This window comes from Elephas maximus, chromosome 4 (assembly GCF_024166365.1).
Source record: "Elephas maximus indicus isolate mEleMax1 chromosome 4, mEleMax1 primary haplotype, whole genome shotgun sequence".
In the NCBI taxonomy this organism is placed as follows: domain Eukaryota; kingdom Metazoa; phylum Chordata; class Mammalia; order Proboscidea; family Elephantidae; genus Elephas; species Elephas maximus.
Window position 1 is genome coordinate 103,225,670 of NC_064822.1, and position 18,078 is coordinate 103,243,747.

General features: G+C 45.4%; 1 protein-coding gene across 5 annotated transcripts; it reads right to left on the reverse strand.

Annotated features, from left to right (window-relative positions):
- Window positions 1-1,557: 1,557 nt before the first annotated feature.
- Window positions 1,558-17,195, reverse strand: ZNF641 (zinc finger protein 641). Of its 5 annotated transcripts, none has more exons than XM_049882955.1 (7): window positions 16,524-16,564; window positions 15,558-15,772; window positions 13,438-13,646; window positions 12,762-12,853; window positions 11,485-11,614; window positions 10,864-10,977; window positions 1,558-8,068 (listed from the first exon to the last, which is right to left on the reverse strand). In XM_049882955.1, the coding sequence occupies exons 2-7, from the start codon at window positions 15,560-15,562 to the stop codon at window positions 7,314-7,316; spliced, it is 1,305 nt and encodes a 434-aa protein (XP_049738912.1). In that variant the 5' UTR covers window positions 15,563-15,772; window positions 16,524-16,564; the 3' UTR covers window positions 1,558-7,313. The 5 variants fall into 5 exon arrangements, with proteins under 5 accessions (XP_049738912.1, XP_049738911.1, XP_049738913.1 ...); XM_049882954.1 differs by having other exon boundaries at window positions 15,558-16,216; window positions 16,524-16,541; XM_049882956.1 differs by lacking the exons at window positions 15,558-15,772; window positions 16,524-16,564 and adding an exon at window positions 17,115-17,195.
- Window positions 17,196-18,078: the final 883 nt, after the last annotated feature.

The window sequence follows — 18,078 nt, forward strand, 5'->3', positions numbered from 1 at the left end:
AAGAAGATCTGTAGTAATGAAGTAAAGGGCAGGGATTGGGCAGTACCATTCATAATATCGGCAACCTTCGCCAAGCCTGGATGTGGGGTGTGTATGTGAGAGGCAGGAAGATGCAGAGGGGGTGAGACAGCTGCTGCGCTGCTACAGCCACGCCAAGAATCACGGGGAAAAGAGTGGAAAGGTGAGAAATTGACCCCTGTTTAGCGGGCTTAGAGCTGATAGAAAAGAAACTGGACAGTAGGCAGAAGGGACAGGTGGTAGGCTCATGATGAATGGAACTAACCAGAAGCTTGAAGAGAGAGACTATGATGGGAGAAGAATGGGACTTGAGAAGAACAAATACACCCGGGAAGGGTGGCATTCCCGACGAAACAAAAACAAAACACCAAAGCCAACTGGCGTAGGAGCTAAGAGTGGAGGAAGAGTGCCGCTTATTGGGTAAATAGGGCAGTGACAGGAAAGAGTGAGAGCCTGAGGCTCTGCAACCAGCTTCTCATACACAGCCTGGGAGGGAAGGGGTTGATCATCCCCCACAAAGACACTTAAATCTGCCCTAACCTTTTGACCTTGGATAGCCTAAAATGGGTGTCAGGTTTTCAACTGTCAATTCAGCTCTGTCCCTACAGGGGCACCTGGGAGAGGAGCTGGAGGAGCAGAGTTCTTTTTTTTTTTTGGCAGTCCATGGACGGCACTGGGTTTTTTTTTTTTTTATGGTATATTCAGTATTCTTTGCCAACACCACAATTCAAAGGTGTCAATTCTTTTGTCTTCCTTATTCATTGTCCAGCTTTCACATGCATATGAGGTGATTGAAAACACCATGGCTTGGGTCAGGCACACCTTAGTCCTCAAGGTGACATTTTTGCTTTTCAACACTTTAAAGAGGTCTTTTGCAGCAGATTTGCCCAATGCAATGTGTCTTTTGATTTCTTGACTGCTGCTTCCATGGGTGTCGATTGTGGATCAAGTAAAAAGAAATCCTTGACAACTTCAGTGTCTTCTCCATTTATCATGATGTTGCTAATTGGTCCTGAGGATTCTGGTTTTCGTTATCTTGAGGTGTAATTCATACTGAAGGCTGTGGTCTTTGATCTTCATCAGTAAGTGCTTCCAGTCCTCTTCACTTTCAGCAAGCAAGGTTGTGTCATCTGCATAATGCAGGTTGTTAATGAGTCTTCCTTCAATCCTGATGCCCTGTTCTTCTTCATATAGTCCAGCTTCTCTGATTATTTGCTCGGCATACAGATTGAATTAACCAAAAAACCAAAGCCATTACTGTTGCTTCAATTCCAACTCATAGCGACCCTACAGGACAGAGTAGAACTGCTCTACAGATTGAATAGGTATGGCGAAAGGATGCAACCCTGATGCACACCTTTCCTGACTTTAAATCATGCAGTATCCCCTTGTTCTGTTCGAATGCTGCCTCTTGATCCACGTACAGATTCCTCATGAGCACAATGAAATGTTCCAGAATTCTCATTCTCTACAATGTTATTCATAATTTATGATCCACACAGTTGAATGCCTTTGCATAGTCAATAAAACACAGGTAAACATCTTTCTGGTATTCTCTCCTTTCAGCCAGGATCCATCTGGTATCAGCAATAATATCCCTGGTTCCACGTCCTCTTCTAAATCCAGCTTGAATTTCTGGCAGTTCCCTGTCAATATATTGCTGCAGCCGCTTTTGAATGATCTTCAGCAAAATTTTGTTTGCATGTGATATTAATGATATTGTTCAATAATTTCCACATTCAGTTGGCTCACTTTTCCTGGGAATTGGCATAAATATGGATCTCTTCCAGTCAGTTGGCCAGGCAGCTGTTTTCCAAATTTCTTGGCATGGGTGAGTAAGCACTTCCCAGCACTGCATCTGTTTGTTAAAAAAACAAAACAAAACCCGTTGCCATCGAGTCGATTCCGAATCATAGTGACCCTATAGTTGAAACATCTCAATTGATATTCTGTCAATTCCTGGAGCCTTGTTTTTTGCCAATGTCTTCACTGCAGCTTGGACTTCTTCCTTCCGTACCATTGGTTCCTGATCATATCTTACCTTCTGAAATGGTTGAATGTCAACCAATTCTTTTTGGTAGAGTGACTCTATGTATTCCTTCCATCTTCTTTTGATGCTTCCTGTGTCGTTTAATATTTTCCCTGTAGAATACTTCAGTATTGCAACTTGAGGCTTGAATTTTTTTCTTTAGTTCTTTCACTTTGAGAAATGCTGAGCATATTCTTCCGTTTTCTCCAGCTCTTTGCACATGTCATCATAATAGTTTACTCTGTCTTCTCGAGCTGCCCTGTAAATCTTCTGCTCACCTCTTTGACTTCATCATTTGTTCCTTTTGCTTTAGCTACTCGATGCTCAAGAGCAAGTTTCAGAGTCTCCTCTGACATCAATTTTGGTCTTTTCAATGACCTCTTGTTTTCTTCATGTATGATGTCTGTTATGTCATTCCACAACTTGTCTGGTCTTCGGTCATTAGTGTTCAATGTATCACATGTATTCTTGAGATAGTCTCTAAATTCAGGTGGGATATACTCAAGGTTGTACTTTGGCTCCTGTGGACTTATTCTAATTTTCTTGTTTCAACTTGATTTTGCATATGAGTAATTGATGGTCTGATCCGCAAGATAGGCCAAATCATGGTTAGAAATCCCCTGCATGCTCTCATATTAGTCTCTAATCCAATTGTGAGGTTGGAAAACCTGGCCACAGCTAGCCTTTCTGCCTCTGTGCAGGGCACCTTATTAGAAGGCCTGGCAGAGGACTAGATAACTAGCAAAGAGCACCACTTCCTCAGATGCCAGCTTAACATTGCATTTCCCTTCTTTGGGGGCTCTGCTCCTTTCTGTCCTTTCAGATTTCTGGATCCAAGCATCTTCAGTACCCATTTTGGAAAACTCCAGCCCCAACCAACCAAGGAACTTGGTAGTTGACCCACCACAGTTTCTGAAATTGGTGACTGACCCGAGTCCTTTGACTGAAAAGTTGGGGAAGATCTTGAGGCTGGAAGGGGAACAGAACCGAGGAGTAACACGCCTAGCGTGGCTGCAGAAAATAAACCTGACAACAGGGATGTGAAGATTCCCTCCCCCTACTCATTTGAAAAGGGTGAGGGACACCACTTTTAATGGAATTTGAATTCCCTAGCCAGTCGTCCTCGAATTTTAGCATCCATCAGATATCCTGGGGGTAACTGCTTGGCTCCACTCCCATAGTTTCTAATTCAGTAGGTCCGTGGTAGGGCCTGAGAATTTTCATTTCTAACACATTTCTAAGTGATGCTACTGGTGCTGGTCCCACTTTGAGAAAAGAAACACTGTTGCCTAACATAGCTTTCTGGGAAATAGAGGGAAATTTTACCAGCTGAGGCTTTTTAAGAGATCAAGGGGAATAGATTTCATTTTTGGTGTTATTTTCTCAGCCCTACCCCCATCCACTGCACCCATCTGGATAGAGGTGGAAAGAACCTGCCTTCTGGACCCTCTGGAGCTGAGTCAGGACTGGCCGTACCCTTGATGGAAATAGACAACAGTGGTTTGACTGAAGGAGTGCTAGAAAGGAAGGGATATTATCCCAGGTTATCAGCCCTTTAGCTCTTTGAAAGGATCCCTGGTGGTGCAGTGGTTAAAGTGATCGATTGCTAAATGAAAGATCGGTGGTTTGAACCCACCCTTGGTTCTACAGCAGAAAGATGTGGCAGACTGCTTCCATAGAGATTCACAGCCTTCAAAACCCTATGGGGTTGTTATGAGTCGGAGTTCAGTTGATGACAGTGGGTTGGGTTGGTTGGGTTAGCTCTCTGAAGGCATGTTGTTTCTGTTAACTGCCCTCTAGTCACCTCCGACTCATGGTGACTCCATGCACAATGGGATCAGACCATTGTGATCCATAAGGTTCTCAATGGCTGTTTTTTTTCTGAAGTAGATTGCCAGGTCTTTCTTCCTAGTCCTTCTTAGTCTGGAAGCTCCAATGTATACCTGTTGAGCATTACAGCAACACACAAGCCTCCACTGACAGAAAGGTGGTGGCTGTGCATGAGGTGCCTGGCTAGGTCTCCAGCATGGAAGGTAAGAATTCTACCACTGAATCATTACTGCCCGCCCCCTTTGAGGGCACAGATTTGCTTTAATAAGGGGCAAGCTTTTTTTCCCCACAATTAGAGGTAAGGCTTAAAACGTAAATAGCCCTGGGAAAAGTCAACACTTTGGGCTATGTTCCCCTATACCAAGGATTTTTTGCAGCATACTTTAATGGGATGGAAAGGGGAGGATACTTGGGCCCTGAAGAGAACAGAGGTACCAAGAGGGAAAAAGGAGACAGGTGTCTGAAGATGAACTTCTCTGTTATACATTTTTCCCAGAGTGAACACATTTAAAGGGGGTAGAGAGGATGCGTGGCAGAGGGAGTTGGGATGAAGATGAGAGTTTGAGGCTGATTCTGAGTGGGAAAAATCATTCAAATCTGTTCACCCATCTGATGTCTGTTGCTTTATTTTTTGTCCAAGGGGAGGTGGTGTTGGACTGAGGTAGAGAAGAGAATGGTACACGAGAAATGACCCAAAGGGTTGCCCCTTCCGCTGCAGGACCTTAGACTTCATGAGACCTTTCTGTTGGGTGTCATGACTGCACCTGTGCTTTGGGGGCTTCACTTTTTATCCTTATGATCACTAAAACAGATAAAAGGTGGAGGCTAACAAGTGGTGACTAAGAGGTAAGATGTCATGCCTCTGGTCCAGAAGAACCCAATATAGTGCTCTTCTGATAGTAAGGAATGTCATCTTCCACAAGTCCTTAAAACATGACTGGTGAAGAGCTGTATTTCTCTGCACATTAGATATTTTTAAAACATACAGTAGAATGTAAGCAATACCCTTCTAGTCATTGAAGACCAAACCCTATCCTCACCTTCTGGTATCTTAGTCCTTATAATATTTAGTGATCCTTCTCCTGTAATTCTTAACACAAATATGAAATGACCATATTCCTTCAGGGTAACTCCCCTTCTTTGGCCCCAGTTCAGCAATTCCATGGACAGGCTCTGGTTTTTATCAGATTTTTAAAAGGGTCTGTGATCCAAAACAGGTCTGAACCATTGCTTATATACAGCTGGTATGTATTAAAGACTGAGGCAAAGTGGGAGGGTAAAGGAAATGGCATAGTCTACTTTCACCACTGGAACCCAATACCTTATACTTCCTGGGGCATCCTAGTACTGATCCTAAAAATATTCCTGTCTCTGAGGACCTAGGGCAAGGCCTGCCATCTTGCTGGTCATTTTGCTCTGTTCCTAAGAACATAAGTAAAGAAGAGCATTCCAGGCAAAGAAGGGAGGATGCTCTGAGCAACATATGGGAGGTGGAGGCAGGGCTGCCCAAGTCACATCCATTCTAATAGGCCTAGTCAGCAAAATGACCCTATTTTCAGCTCCATTTGAGTTCAGGACTCTAAGGAACTGTGATTTACCCAGGTTTTTCTATGCAAATGGAACTGTCATTGAACAAGATGGTTGCAACTCACTTCTTCTTATCTCTCTGGTTAATTCCACCAATTGTGATTGAGAAGTGTCAGGGAAAAACCAGAATCTAAGCATCAAAGAGAAACCACCCCATTTTCATCCTCTTTGTTCCTCTCCCTCCCTAACCCCAAACTGCTCTACATACAAGATAAGTTATTTTTAAGATTGGTATTAACACAATCATCAATAGAGAAACAATGACCAACTCGTCAACTGACAGATGCTAGAATACTTATGTGAATCCTGGAGTTAAGAGTCTTGGTGTGAACACCTTTCTAGAACTGGGAGAAAAAGCAACCGGAGAGCTTATTACTCTGTATCAACTGAAAAGCTAAGCCACAGCCATTACCCCTAAAGTCTTGTTTCTGGGAGAATAAGATCCTCAAGAATGATTCTGCCCCTTTGACTAGGCAATCGAAGTCCAACAAGAGTCATGACAACTTGCAAGTACCATAATCCCTGCCCTGACTGCCCAACACTTACATAAAACAGCCCACTCAGCACAGAGCTTACTGGAAATCAACAGGAAACAACTCACTTCACTGAAGGTCTTTCTCTCTCCTCCCCTCCCAAAACAATCTGTGGTCCAGAGATTCAGACCCAGGCATATGTATCCACAGTTATGTCTTGATCTCAGTGATGGTGGGTAAAGGTTTATACTTCAATTCCCACAACTTAACCCATCACTTAGTCCTTTCCACTAGGGCTCCCATAGTCACTCGGATTATTTCCTATCTCAAACAGAAAAACCCCATACAGCCCCACTACACTCATCCCCACAACACAGCCCTCAGGAAACCTAGCTTGTACAATTTGTACGTAGCATGCTCTCTTCAAAGACCCTGCACACAGGTACACATAGACACATAAAAAGTCAAGAGGACGGGCGGGGGCGGGGTGGTCTGTTCAAGGGGATAAAGTTTTTTTTTTCTGTGTGGGCCTGGGTTACTTGGGGGTGTATAAGGTTCATCTCTAAGCATGTAGTGTGATTTTTCAGCTGGATATATGTATGAGCAGGATGAAGTGGGTAGGTATAAGGGGGTGGAAAGGCTATTCTATTTTTCAGCAGGGGGTAGTATGAGTGTGGAGGTCTGTATGGATGATGGGGTAAAGGTGACTGACCCACACTGCCATGACGTCTGGCCCCCTGCCTTTCATCTGGATAAATAAAGGGGGCTCTGGGCATCTGATCACTATCTCTTTCTTCTCCTGTTTCCTCATTACTCTCTAACCCACAGTGTTCACCACGGTGTGCTTCATAGAGTTACCAGTTCTGTGGGATGTGAAACAGAAAGGGTTCTGAGGTCAAATCAATTTAGGAAACACCACATTGAGAGGCTTAACAGATTGCTCTACTGCAGAAGTTTTCAGAGCCTTAATATGCTAATGCACGTACCACACTAATACGTGTGTGTGAAAGAGAGAGAGAAAATATACTATAGTATACAAGAGCGATACTCAAAAGTATTTAACAACTGGTATGGCATGGGCTCCAACCAATCAAAATGGACCTCAGCCACAAAATGCTGGTACCACCGTACACTTGAAAATGGGCTCAGGCTAAATATCAGCCCATGAAGTATATACTGTTTCCCAAAAATTTTTGTCCAAAGAGCCCTGTTTTTGTGTGGTGTCTCACAGAACTGGTGAGAAATGCTCTGCCCAATGCTGGAACCTCATTTTTCTAGAGATGCTGGCCATTGGGGTGCAGGAGAGGGGCAGCCCTGCTAGAGACTCCTGGTAGCACCGGCTGATGGGTTTGACCACAGCTGCAGAGAAACAAATTTCAAAAGACAGATGTCCCTCTGTCCCAGCTACTCCGGGGACTTTGTCCCTGGTGGGTCAGCAAGTGCCTGTCCAGGTGATGTTTGCGGCCAAAACTCTTCTCACAGCGAGGGCACTGGAAGGGCTTCTCCCCAGTGTGGGTCAGCCAGTGTCTCACCAGGTGGTGCCTTCGGCCAAAGCTCTTCCCACACTCGGTGCACACATGGCACTTTGGCACTGGTGGGGTACGCTGCCGTTTCCTAGCACCAGTGCTTTCCCCAGCCTCTGGAGGCTTGCAGGATCTGCCTTCTGCATGCACTCTCTGGTGGCTGGCCAGATGAGAGTTGCACCGGAAATTCTTGCCACACTCAGAGCACCTGCTGGGCTTGTCATGTAGGTGGGTTTTCTGGTGCCGAATCAGGTGATGTCTTCGCCCAAAGCTCTTCTCACACTTGAGGCAGCTGTAGGGCCTCTCCCCAGTGTGGGTTTGCTGGTGCCTGGCAAGGTGGGAGCCCCACACAAACTGTTTCCCACACTGAGGGCATGTGTGGGGTCTCAAAAGGGAATCCATCTCTGTGTTACACAGAAGGTTGGAGAAACTATCTTCCTGAAGAAAAGGTGGGCCCAGGAGCATTCCTCTGGAGCTCCTGGGCATGGAATCCCAGCTTTCATCCTGTTCTGGATTCCAGAGAACAGTATCTTCAGACACACTGGATAACATTCTGGGAGGTTCTGCTTCTAGTTCAGGGGTGTCCCCCTCGTGCTCACTTCCATCTCCTGTGGAGAAGGGAAAATATCAACCCCAAGAGGGAAGTCACAAGACAGCACTCCAGGACCCAAATCACAGATGAGCCTATATGATGCCTGCCAAGGCCAAGCCACACCTAGAAGGGCTGAGACAACAGATTCGAATGTACAAGACAGTGCAACTGGTATAGAGGTTAAAAGCCTCAGCTTAGGAGGCAGACACCCAAGTGTGAATCTCAGCTTTCCTGCTTCTTTAAGCCTCCATTTCTTCTTTTGTAAAATGGGAATAATAATAGTTCTCTTTCGAGGTTTTTATTAGGTAGCATAGATAGCTTGCTGCCTAGTATCCACTTGGTGAATGGTATATGCTATTGTTATTTATTTATTACTATTAATCACCTGCCTGAGCCATGAAAAAGGTTAAGGAATGTGCTGTGATCATCATAGGCTGGGTGACCACCTGTCAACAATATGAGAGACATTGTAGAAGGAAATCCCACGCTGTGTGGGTGGCTGAACAACAATCACCACCACTAACATTTACTGAGAGCTTATTTTGTGCCTGGCACTGTGCTAGTGTTCTAATATGCTAACGTACTTAATTTGCACAATAATTTACATATGAAAAAATAAAGATGGTCAACATAAATGGCAACTATACACATACACATGGACCTCCCACGTGAAGAAAGCAAGAGGTCATTAAAAAGACAGGAAAGAAAGAAAAGGCCAAAATGGATGTCAGAAGAGACTCTGAAACTAGATCTTGAACGTTGAATAGCTAAAGCAAAAGGAAGAAATGATGAAGTAAAAGAGCTGAACAGAAGGTTTCAAAGAGTGGCTTGAGAAGACAAAGTAAAGTATTATAATGACGTGCAAAGAACTGGAGATAGAAAATCAAAAGGGAAGAACATGCTCAGCATTTCTCAAGCTGAAAGAACTGAAGGAAAAATTCAAGCCTCGAATTGCAATAGTGAAGGATTCTACGGGGAAAATATTAAATGATGCAGGAAGCATCAAAAGAAGATAAAACGAATACACAGGGTCACTCTACCAAAAAGAAGTGGTCGACGTTCAACCATTTCAAGAGGTAGCATATGAGCAGGAACTGCTAGTACTGAAGGGAGAAGTCCAAGCTGCACTGAAGGCACTGGTGAAAGACAAGGCTCCAGGAATTGAAGGGTATCAACTGAGACATTTCAACAAACAGATGCAGCGCTGGAAGTGCTCACTCATCTATACCAAGAACTTTGGAAGACAGTTACCTGGCCAGCCGACTGGAAGAGATCCATATTTATGCCTATTCCCAAGAAAGGTGATCCACCCAAACGTGGAAATTATCGAACATTAATATCACAAGCAAGTAAAATTTTGCTGAAGATCATCCAAAAGCGGCTGCAGCAGTATATCAACAGGGAACTGCCCGAAATTCAAGCCAGATTCAGAAGAGGGCATGGAACCAGGGATATCATTGCTGATGGATCCTGGCTGAAAGCAGAGAATACCAGAAGGATGTTTACCTGTGTTTTATTGACTTTGCAAAGGCATCTGACTGTGTGGATCATAACAAATTATGGACAACATTGCGAAGAATGGGAATTCCAGAGCACTTAATTGTGCTCATGAGGAACCTGTACACAGATCAAGAGGCAGTCATTTGAACAGAACAAGAGGATACTGCATGGCTCCAAGTCAGGAAAGGTGTGAGTCAGGGCTGTATCCTTTCACCATAGCTATTCAATCTGTATGCTTAGCAAATAATCCAAGAAGCTGGACTCTATGAAAAAGAATGGGGCATCAAGACTGGAGGAAGACTCATTAACAACCTGTATTATAGAGATGACACAATGTTGATTGCTGAAAGTGAAGAAGACTTGAAGCACTTACTGATGAAGATCAAAGACCACAGCCTTCAGTATGGATTGCACCTCAACATAAAGAAAACAAAAATCCTCACAACTGGACCAATGAGCAACATCACAAAAAATGGAGAAAAGATGGAAGTTGTCAAGGATTTCATTTTACTTGGATCCACAATCAACAGCCATGGAAGCAGCAGTCAAGAAATCAAAAGACACATTGTGTTGGGCAAATTGGCTGCAAAAGACTTCTCTAAAGTGTTGAAAAAGCAAAGATGTCACCTTGAAGACTTAGGTGTGCCTGACCCAAGCCATGGTGTTTTCAATTGCCTCATATGCATGTGACAGCTGGACAAGGAATAAGGAAGACTGAAGAACTGATGCCTTTGAATTGTGGTGTTGGTGAAGAATACTGAACATACCATGGACTGCCAAAAGAATGAACAAATCTCTCTTGGAAGAAGTACAACCAGAATGCTCTTCAGAAGCAAGGATGGCAAGACTATGTCTCACATACTTTGGACAGGTTATCAAGAGGGATCAGTCCCTGGAGAAGGACATCATGCTTGGTAAAGTAGAGGGTCAGCAAAAAAGAGGAAGACCCTCAACAAGATAGACTGACACAGTGGCTGCAATGATGGGATCCTGCATAACGATGATTGTGAGGATGGCGCAGGACTGGGCAGTGTTTCCTCCTGTTGTACATAGGGTTACTATGAGTTGGAACTGACTCGATGGCACCTAACGACAACAACTGCTATGGTTCAGAATTCAAATCCAGAAAGTCTGGCACTAGACCCTGCCCTCTAAACCATTCTGCTACCCTGCCTTGTTTTTGAGGAAAAAATTCTCTAAACTTTTCAACTTTATAACTCTCTGAGGTTGCAGAGGGATTAGAGGGACACATATTGATGGCATCCTGAGAGGAGTGAGGGCAGTGGCTGGAAATTTATTCTAGGTCCTCACCTGTATATGTAACCCTTAGGATGTCCCTGTCCTCCAAGTCTTGGGGATCAGGGACCCACTGTTCTTCCCCGCCTTCTAGTTGAGAAAGCATGTCCAGTTTGGGAATTGGAAATCCTGTCCATAGAAAAGAAAAATACAGATGTCAATTAGTTCAACAGTAATTTTATATTTCTGAAAAATAGCTGTCTCCTAGATTATTCCTTGGAATTTTAGATAAAAGAGGATCAGATACAGGCTTTTTTTTTTTCCCCTCCCCTCTTCTCCACTGTCCCATTTCAGTTAAGTCCCTCTTTTTCTCCTACCCTAGAAATTCACATTTTCCTCCCCACTGAGTCTGACCTCAGATGTCCCTTTCCCTGCTTTGTAAGAACCTCCCAATTCCCAACCAAGAATAACCTAAAGTTCTTTCTCTACGATTCAGAATTATTTTGCTTTTTTTTTTTTTTAAAGACACTTCACTTCCACTCTTTTTGGATTAGCTCCAATATTCTTTCTCTGATGGGAGCCTAGATATCCTGCCAAGGAAAAAACCCTAGACAGACACTATCCAACAGCCCTGGGGCAGATGACTCCATCCTCCCAGAGTACAATCTTTTAGTGGCTGGGGAAGGTCATGCTTACTCAGAGAGACCACTATCCCACAGTTTTCCTGCATGACATATTCTCCATAAAAGTCTGTCTGAGAGGGGTCCAGGCTCCGCCACTCCTCCTGAGAGAAGCACAGCGACACATCCTTAATGGTTACCAGGCCCTGAAACAAAATGTGGCATCTTCTGTCAGCAGCTGTTCCCTAAGGAAAATGTGACCTCAGGATAAAAGGCTGAGGTGGTAGAGGAGAGGGGGCAGGAGAGGACCTAGGAAAGGAACTAATCATCCAGAGGTCCCTGGGTAGGGCACACTGTTTGCGTAAAGGGGAAATGAAGAGGGGATGAGGTAGATCATCAGGGAATGAGTGAAGGTAATGTCTCTAGGGGAGTTTCCTGTGTGGAACCATGAGCAGTCAGAGGCACTGCTAACTCACAGCTGCCTCAATTTACCTATCATAGGTGTCTGCCCAGTCTCTTCTCACCTGCCTTATTCTTTTCACTGCAGAAATTCTGTACCGTCTCCTCCCTCCTCTATGTGACCTTTCCCTTTCTATCAGCACGAAATGATATAGATAAAATATTCTTTCTTGCATCACCTGCCATGCCGTATCCTTATCTTTTGAAACAGCATCCTCATCTTTCGAGGCAGCATAGTATAGTGTGTAGGAACCCAGATTCTGGAGCCAAATGACTCCTAGATCTGCCACTTACTAGGAGTATGACCTTACAAAAGTACCTTAATCTCTCCCTGCCCCAATGTTCTCATTTGTAAAATGGGGATAATCAGGTTGCTCTCAGGATTAAATAAATTTGTATATGTAAAAGTATTCAGAGAACAGCACACATGGTAAATACTCTGGGAGTGTCGCTATTATTATCATCTTCCCATGGCTCTCTTATTGCCTTCTGAATCTAAAGCCATTTTCCCTCTCTAGCTCTGCCCCTCTTCACCTCTGCTCCATCATCCACCCAATCCTGTCCACTCAATGTTCTTCCAAGCCTTTCTCAGGTCCTCTTTTCCTATTCTTTCTAGATTCATTTCTTAAAGGAATTAATTGTTCTGAAAATCCCCCTGAGGCTAGCACAGCCATCCATTAACAACCCCTTATCTCCAAGGAATTCCCCTCTTCTTGCTATGCCTCCATTCTTCTTTGCAAACGTATGTTGCCCAAGGCAGGGATAGAATCTGCTCAGTTTTTAGATGAGCACACCATTAGTGATCATGTGACATAAACAAATGGGGCGATTATAAAGGTATAGAAAGGCAGCAGTGATGAGGCCCTAGGAGAGGCCCAGGGAAGCACAGCCCACCTGTGATCCAGCTGCCAGCAGTGCAGCTGCCATCTCCCAGTCTCCAGTGCTTCCCTCCTGGGGAATGGCAGGAACCCAAGGAGCTGACTGAGCTGATGAGGGAGACAGGAACCATTAGAGAACCAGCACTCTTTCCCAGTGAGATCTGGGGCCCCGTTTTAGAGGAGTTTAAAGGTCCCATCTTCTCCTGTATCTTCGTCTGTAGTTAACATTGAGACATATAAATGTGGATGAAGAGGCCTTCACTCAAAACGTTCTGTAAGGGTATTGGGTGGCTTTTAGTAGTTTTTATGTCATCCATCTCTACTAGCCCAGTTATGATTTGAATTTATATTATTTGAATGTGATTTTCATCTAGTAAAGTACATCTTACTGGGTGAGTACCTCCAACCAGTATTGCTGTCACTTCCTCATCTTCCACATTCACTACCCACTAACCTGAGTGCTTGGCTTATATGGAGGGAGGGATTGTGCTAAGAGCAGAGAAAAGTCCAGTCACATGGTTTACAGAATCCTGAAGCTCCTTCTGTTCCTGAGACCAGGACGACCTGCTTGGTCCTGGTATTGCTTATATTGTTTGGTCCTTGGCAATTTGGAGATTCTTAACTCTACCTTTTGAACAGAGATTAAGGGATGACTCTGTACTGTGCTTCCCATAATACCCATGGGCTCTCACCCTTCTCCTGAAGAGACTGCTGCTCCTCTTCAAGGTCACAGCACAGGTGTTCCAGTGGCCCTGGAGATGTTCTCCATGGCCCCTCTTCCTGGCGTCTCCTTTCCACCTGGGGCTCTGCTCCATCTAGCTGGACATTCATGGACTCCCATCCGGCCCCCAGGGCTGCTGTCTGTTCTGAAAGCATTTTGGCTGCAAACCCAAATTGTGACCTGGAACAAAGTCATATCAGCTGTGCCCATGAAAATGGAATGGGATGATATTCCCAAGGCAGTTATGGAGAACAGCCCCAGAGATAAAAGATGAAACTGGATAGAAGGAGCCTGATGGAAGATGAACTTTAAAAGCTTGATGTGTCCTAATCAATTGAGCCTGACACCAGACTTCTTGGAGGAACTAAGAAATTGGCCAGGTGCTACATAGCGAAGTCACTAACTGTTATTTTGGGGACCTTGTGGTAGAAACCGAGTATTCCTTAAGGTTGGAAGAAGTTCATTAAAAAAAAAAAAAAAAAGAACAATTCTGGAAATTAAAAAAGTTATCCATTTAATTTCTACTACTGAAAAAACAGGAATGCATACAGATCTGCACTAAACAAAGATGGATATAACTGCATATAAAATTCTCTGTCACAAATCACATTCTCATCAATTAGAATGAAATTATTACTCTAAGCAGAAGTCCCTGGCAAAGGGTTACATATGTAATGAGCATGCATCTCTTCGATGAGTCTGAATCCAGTGTGCCTCACGTAGGACAAGCCTTCACAGACACATCACCTATTTCTGATGAGAACTGACAGTAAATATGGTAGAAAGACCAGTGTCTTCGAAGTGGGTATAACGCTCCGAAGCAACTCTAATAGATAAAAGAAATTACTGGTCAGTGAGGAGCTAATGTTCAGTAGGAAAAAGCAAAAATGAACAAAACGGTTTGGACCAGAGGTGGAAAAAGAGGAAGCAGTGGGGCTAACATGACCCCGGGGTGAATTAATGGCCCTGTGATCTGAGACTCAGGAATGAACCTGTTTGGCAGGCATGAGTCAGGGCTCAGTAGAAAACTATATTGGATTTTAAAGGAGGGTGTGGAGAAGCCAGAGTGTGTTTGGAGGAAGAAACAAAAGTGAAGAGAGAGGGATGGGAAACAGGGCCGTTGGGAAAAAGTTAAAAACGATGACAATTTTCTCTTGCCTAAAGAAGGCTGATGAATGACGCTATAAAAAGAGAGGTGTTTTCTATCTTTATGTGGATCAAACGGAAGAAATGGACTTGGATTGCAAGAGAAGAGATTTAGATCAGATTCAAAAACAATGTTTAAGAATAATCCTGCAGTGGTCAGGACCAGGTTGTGAGCTCTTCTTTTCCCTGTCCTGTGAGAGCAGGACAGGTACCACTTGTGTTGTGATAGGGCCTCCCTGCCTTGTGGCAGAGAAATAGTCTATGGGACTGCGCAGAATCCTTTCTTGCTTAGCAACATCGTATTTCTGTGATTCTCATTCAATACCCAAGCAGTCAGAGCCACTGAAAAGCTTCCAAGAACAGGTCAGAACCTTGGTAACTATTCTGGCCCACTCCTGAAAAGACATCTATCGAATAACGTTTTTAAGAACCCTGAAGGCCAGGGTAGGTAACAACAAATATCACAATCATTTATTTTCTTCCATATCTGTCCATGACAAAGGAAGGGGAAGAGAAGTGGGACCCCTAAGCCCATGCACAGGAAGAACAAATTCCCCTTTCATCTCAGAAGTCCAGAAACACATCGGGGCCTCATGGGAGCATCCTGGACTGACTCCCAGTTTAGGAGAAGTCTCCTTTTCAGACACTTCTCATGAGAAAATAAAAATTCTGATAAACCAAAAGAGAAATTTCCATTTTAGCTCTTTTTTAGCTCCTCTGGAAATCCTGGTGGCGTAGTGGTTAAGTGCTGCAGCTGCTAACCAAGAGGTCAGCAGTTCAAATCCGCCAGGCACTCCTTGGAAACTCTATGGGGCAGTTCTCTCTATCCCATAGGGTCGCTATGAGTTGGAATCGACGCGACGGCAGTGGGTTTTTTTTTTTTTGGTTTAGCTCCTCTACAAGGGCTTTACTGAACTCCATCCCCTGTATTCTCTTCACTTTTACCACATAAGACAGTGATTTCCCCTCTTCCTCCAAGGTCTTCGTTGTTTCCTAGCTCCCTTGGCAAATCCTCTTCCAGGGCTTTACTTCTTGCTAAATTCTAGACACCAGTCTCAAACCCACTTCTCCATGTCCCCCAACAGCAAAGTCTCTTGATGAGATGCCTCTTAGAGCCCATTGGGCCAGCTGTGAGCCTTTGTTGACTGCTGACAGACAACCTGTAGATGTGATGGCAAAACCTCAGCAAAGCATGGGGAGGGTTCCTATCCTTGGACTGCATTTTTTAAGGTGTTCACTGTGTCAGAGCCAGCACCTGGGCAGCAAGCCCTAACCTGGTTTCTCCTGGTGCCATGATGATCTTATGCCTACTGGGGCTTGGGTTCTAGGACTTCCATCTCCCCCTTTTCCTCACATATCTGGGTGGCAAGGCACCTGCAGAAGGAAGCTTTTGCAGCGAGTGCTGCTGGACGGAGAAAGGGCCATGTCATCGAAGTGTGCAGCCCAAGGGCATGGGGACGTGTAGGGCTCAGGGATCTCTGGCCCCTGCCCAGGGTTGGGCGTGGGCAGGGCAGGAGCCAGCTCCAGGATAATGTTGCCTCTTCCCCCTTCTTGTCACAGTGCCCCTGGAGAGGATCAGATTTCAAGAATCCGAGTGCGTTAAACTGGAACAGGGGAAGTGAGGTCAGAAAACAGGTTTCCAGTGAACTGGGGCAAGAACAAGTGGGGTAACCTGTGTGGGAATGACAGCAGGGGAACCCGCGGGCCTGACAGTGCTGATAGGGACCGGGTAGACAGGGCGAGGGTCGGGGATAGAATGTCATTGGGGCCGACCCCTGGAGAAAGACAGCGACCCGGAGGCCGCATCGATCCCCACCCCCCCACCCATAGGTGACCGGCCCCCACCCGCCGCCCTAGGAAGCCACGCGTCCCTCCCTCCAGCCGCGGCTCCCTGGGCCCGGCCCCACTCACCCCCGGTCGGCTTGGCCCGCGGCCCGGTGCCTCCCTCCCGGGTGCCGCCTGCCCCTCCCCTCCGCCCTTCGCTCGCGTTTCGGAGCCGACAGCCCGAGGAGCCAGCGACGGGCGGAGACAGCGGCGGGCCGGCGGGCGGGCGGGCGCGGGCGGGGCGGGCACAGGAAATCCCCGCCCGCTTCCGGGGCTCAGCGGCGGTGGCGGCGGCTGCGGCGGCGGCGGCGGCGGCGGCGGGGGCGGCGGGGGTGGGAGGGGGAGGGGAGGGGAGGGAGGAGAGAGGGGGCCGCGGGGTCGAGTCCTGGGTCCGGCACCCCGGAGAGAGCCGAGCGCAGCCCGGGCCGGCCGAGCCCCGGGTCCCTGGCGTCTGCCGCCCCGGGGACCCTGCAGGCCGAAGCGTGCGGCGCGCTCTGCCACACGTGCCGAGGCGGATCGCGGCCTGGCGCCGCAGCTCTCCGGCTCCCCACCCGCCGCTCCACCTCCCGCCGCTGTTCATTAATTACTTCGACATGTAATAACCGCCGGCTTTATAGGTCGGACGGTAGCTGTGAGACGGATTTCACAAAACAGTCTGGAATTCCTCAAGGCGCTTACCTTCTAGTATGGAGATGAAACACTACAAACCATAATGCAAGGCTTCCAGATACCGAGGAAAGGGGCTTGAGATTGAGAAAATTCGTTAATTCTGAATGAGGTTGATTTCGCTGAAGCACCAATATCTGAAATAGACCTTGAAGCTGCCTTGTCCAATACGGGAGCCTCTAGCCGTATATGGCTCCTGAGCTCTCGAAATGTAGCTAGACCGAATTGTGATTTGCTTTAAGTGTAAAATGCACACCAGATTTAGAAGATTTAATTTAAAAAATGTAAAATACCTCATTAGCAGTATTTTGGTTATATTAAGTAAAATGCATTATTGGAATTAATTTCACCCCTTTAATGTGGCTACTAAAATTTTTTAAATTACGTATGTGGCTTGTGTTTCTATTGGACAGAGCTACCTTGAAGCATTAAGATGAATTTGACTGGAAAAGATGAGTAAGGCCAGCCAAGCAAAGAATATACACATCACATCAAAATCTGTTTTTAATCTTTTTCACATTTATTATTTCATCAACACAACGTTTCTGTAAAATTTTATTTTATTGAGGAAACTAAGAGGATAACAAAAAAGTGACTCACTTAAAGTCAGTCATAGGTGACAATCATTCCTTTAATACATATTTATTGAGTTTCTTCTATGTGCCAGACACTGTACTGTTGTTAGGTGCCATCGAGTTGCTTCCAATTCATGTTGACCTTATGTATAACTATAAGGGAACAAAAATTTGCTGGGTCCTGCTCCATAATCAAAATTGTTGCTATGCTTGAACCCATTGTTGCAACCATGTGTCAATCCATTTCATCCAGGGTATTCTTTTTTGCTGACCCTCTACCAAAGTAACATGCAAAGTAAGCCAGGCAAAGCCTCTCCATGCTCCCTTGGAAGGAGTACTCTGGCTGTACTCCTTCCAAGACAGACTTGTTCGTTCTTCTGGCAGTTCATGGTCTATTCAAT

Excerpts from the sequence above, each read along its gene's own strand:
- ZNF641 (XM_049882955.1), bottom strand. Across the intron at positions 12,854-13,437 it reads GCAGTCTCTTCAGGAGAAGG|CTCAGTCAGCTCCTTGGGTT; the intron begins GTGAGAGCCCAT and ends CTCCCTCATCAG. Across the intron at positions 11,615-12,761 it reads TGCTGGCAGCTGGATCACAG|GGCCTGGTAACCATTAAGGA; the intron begins GTGGGCTGTGCT and ends ATTTTGTTTCAG.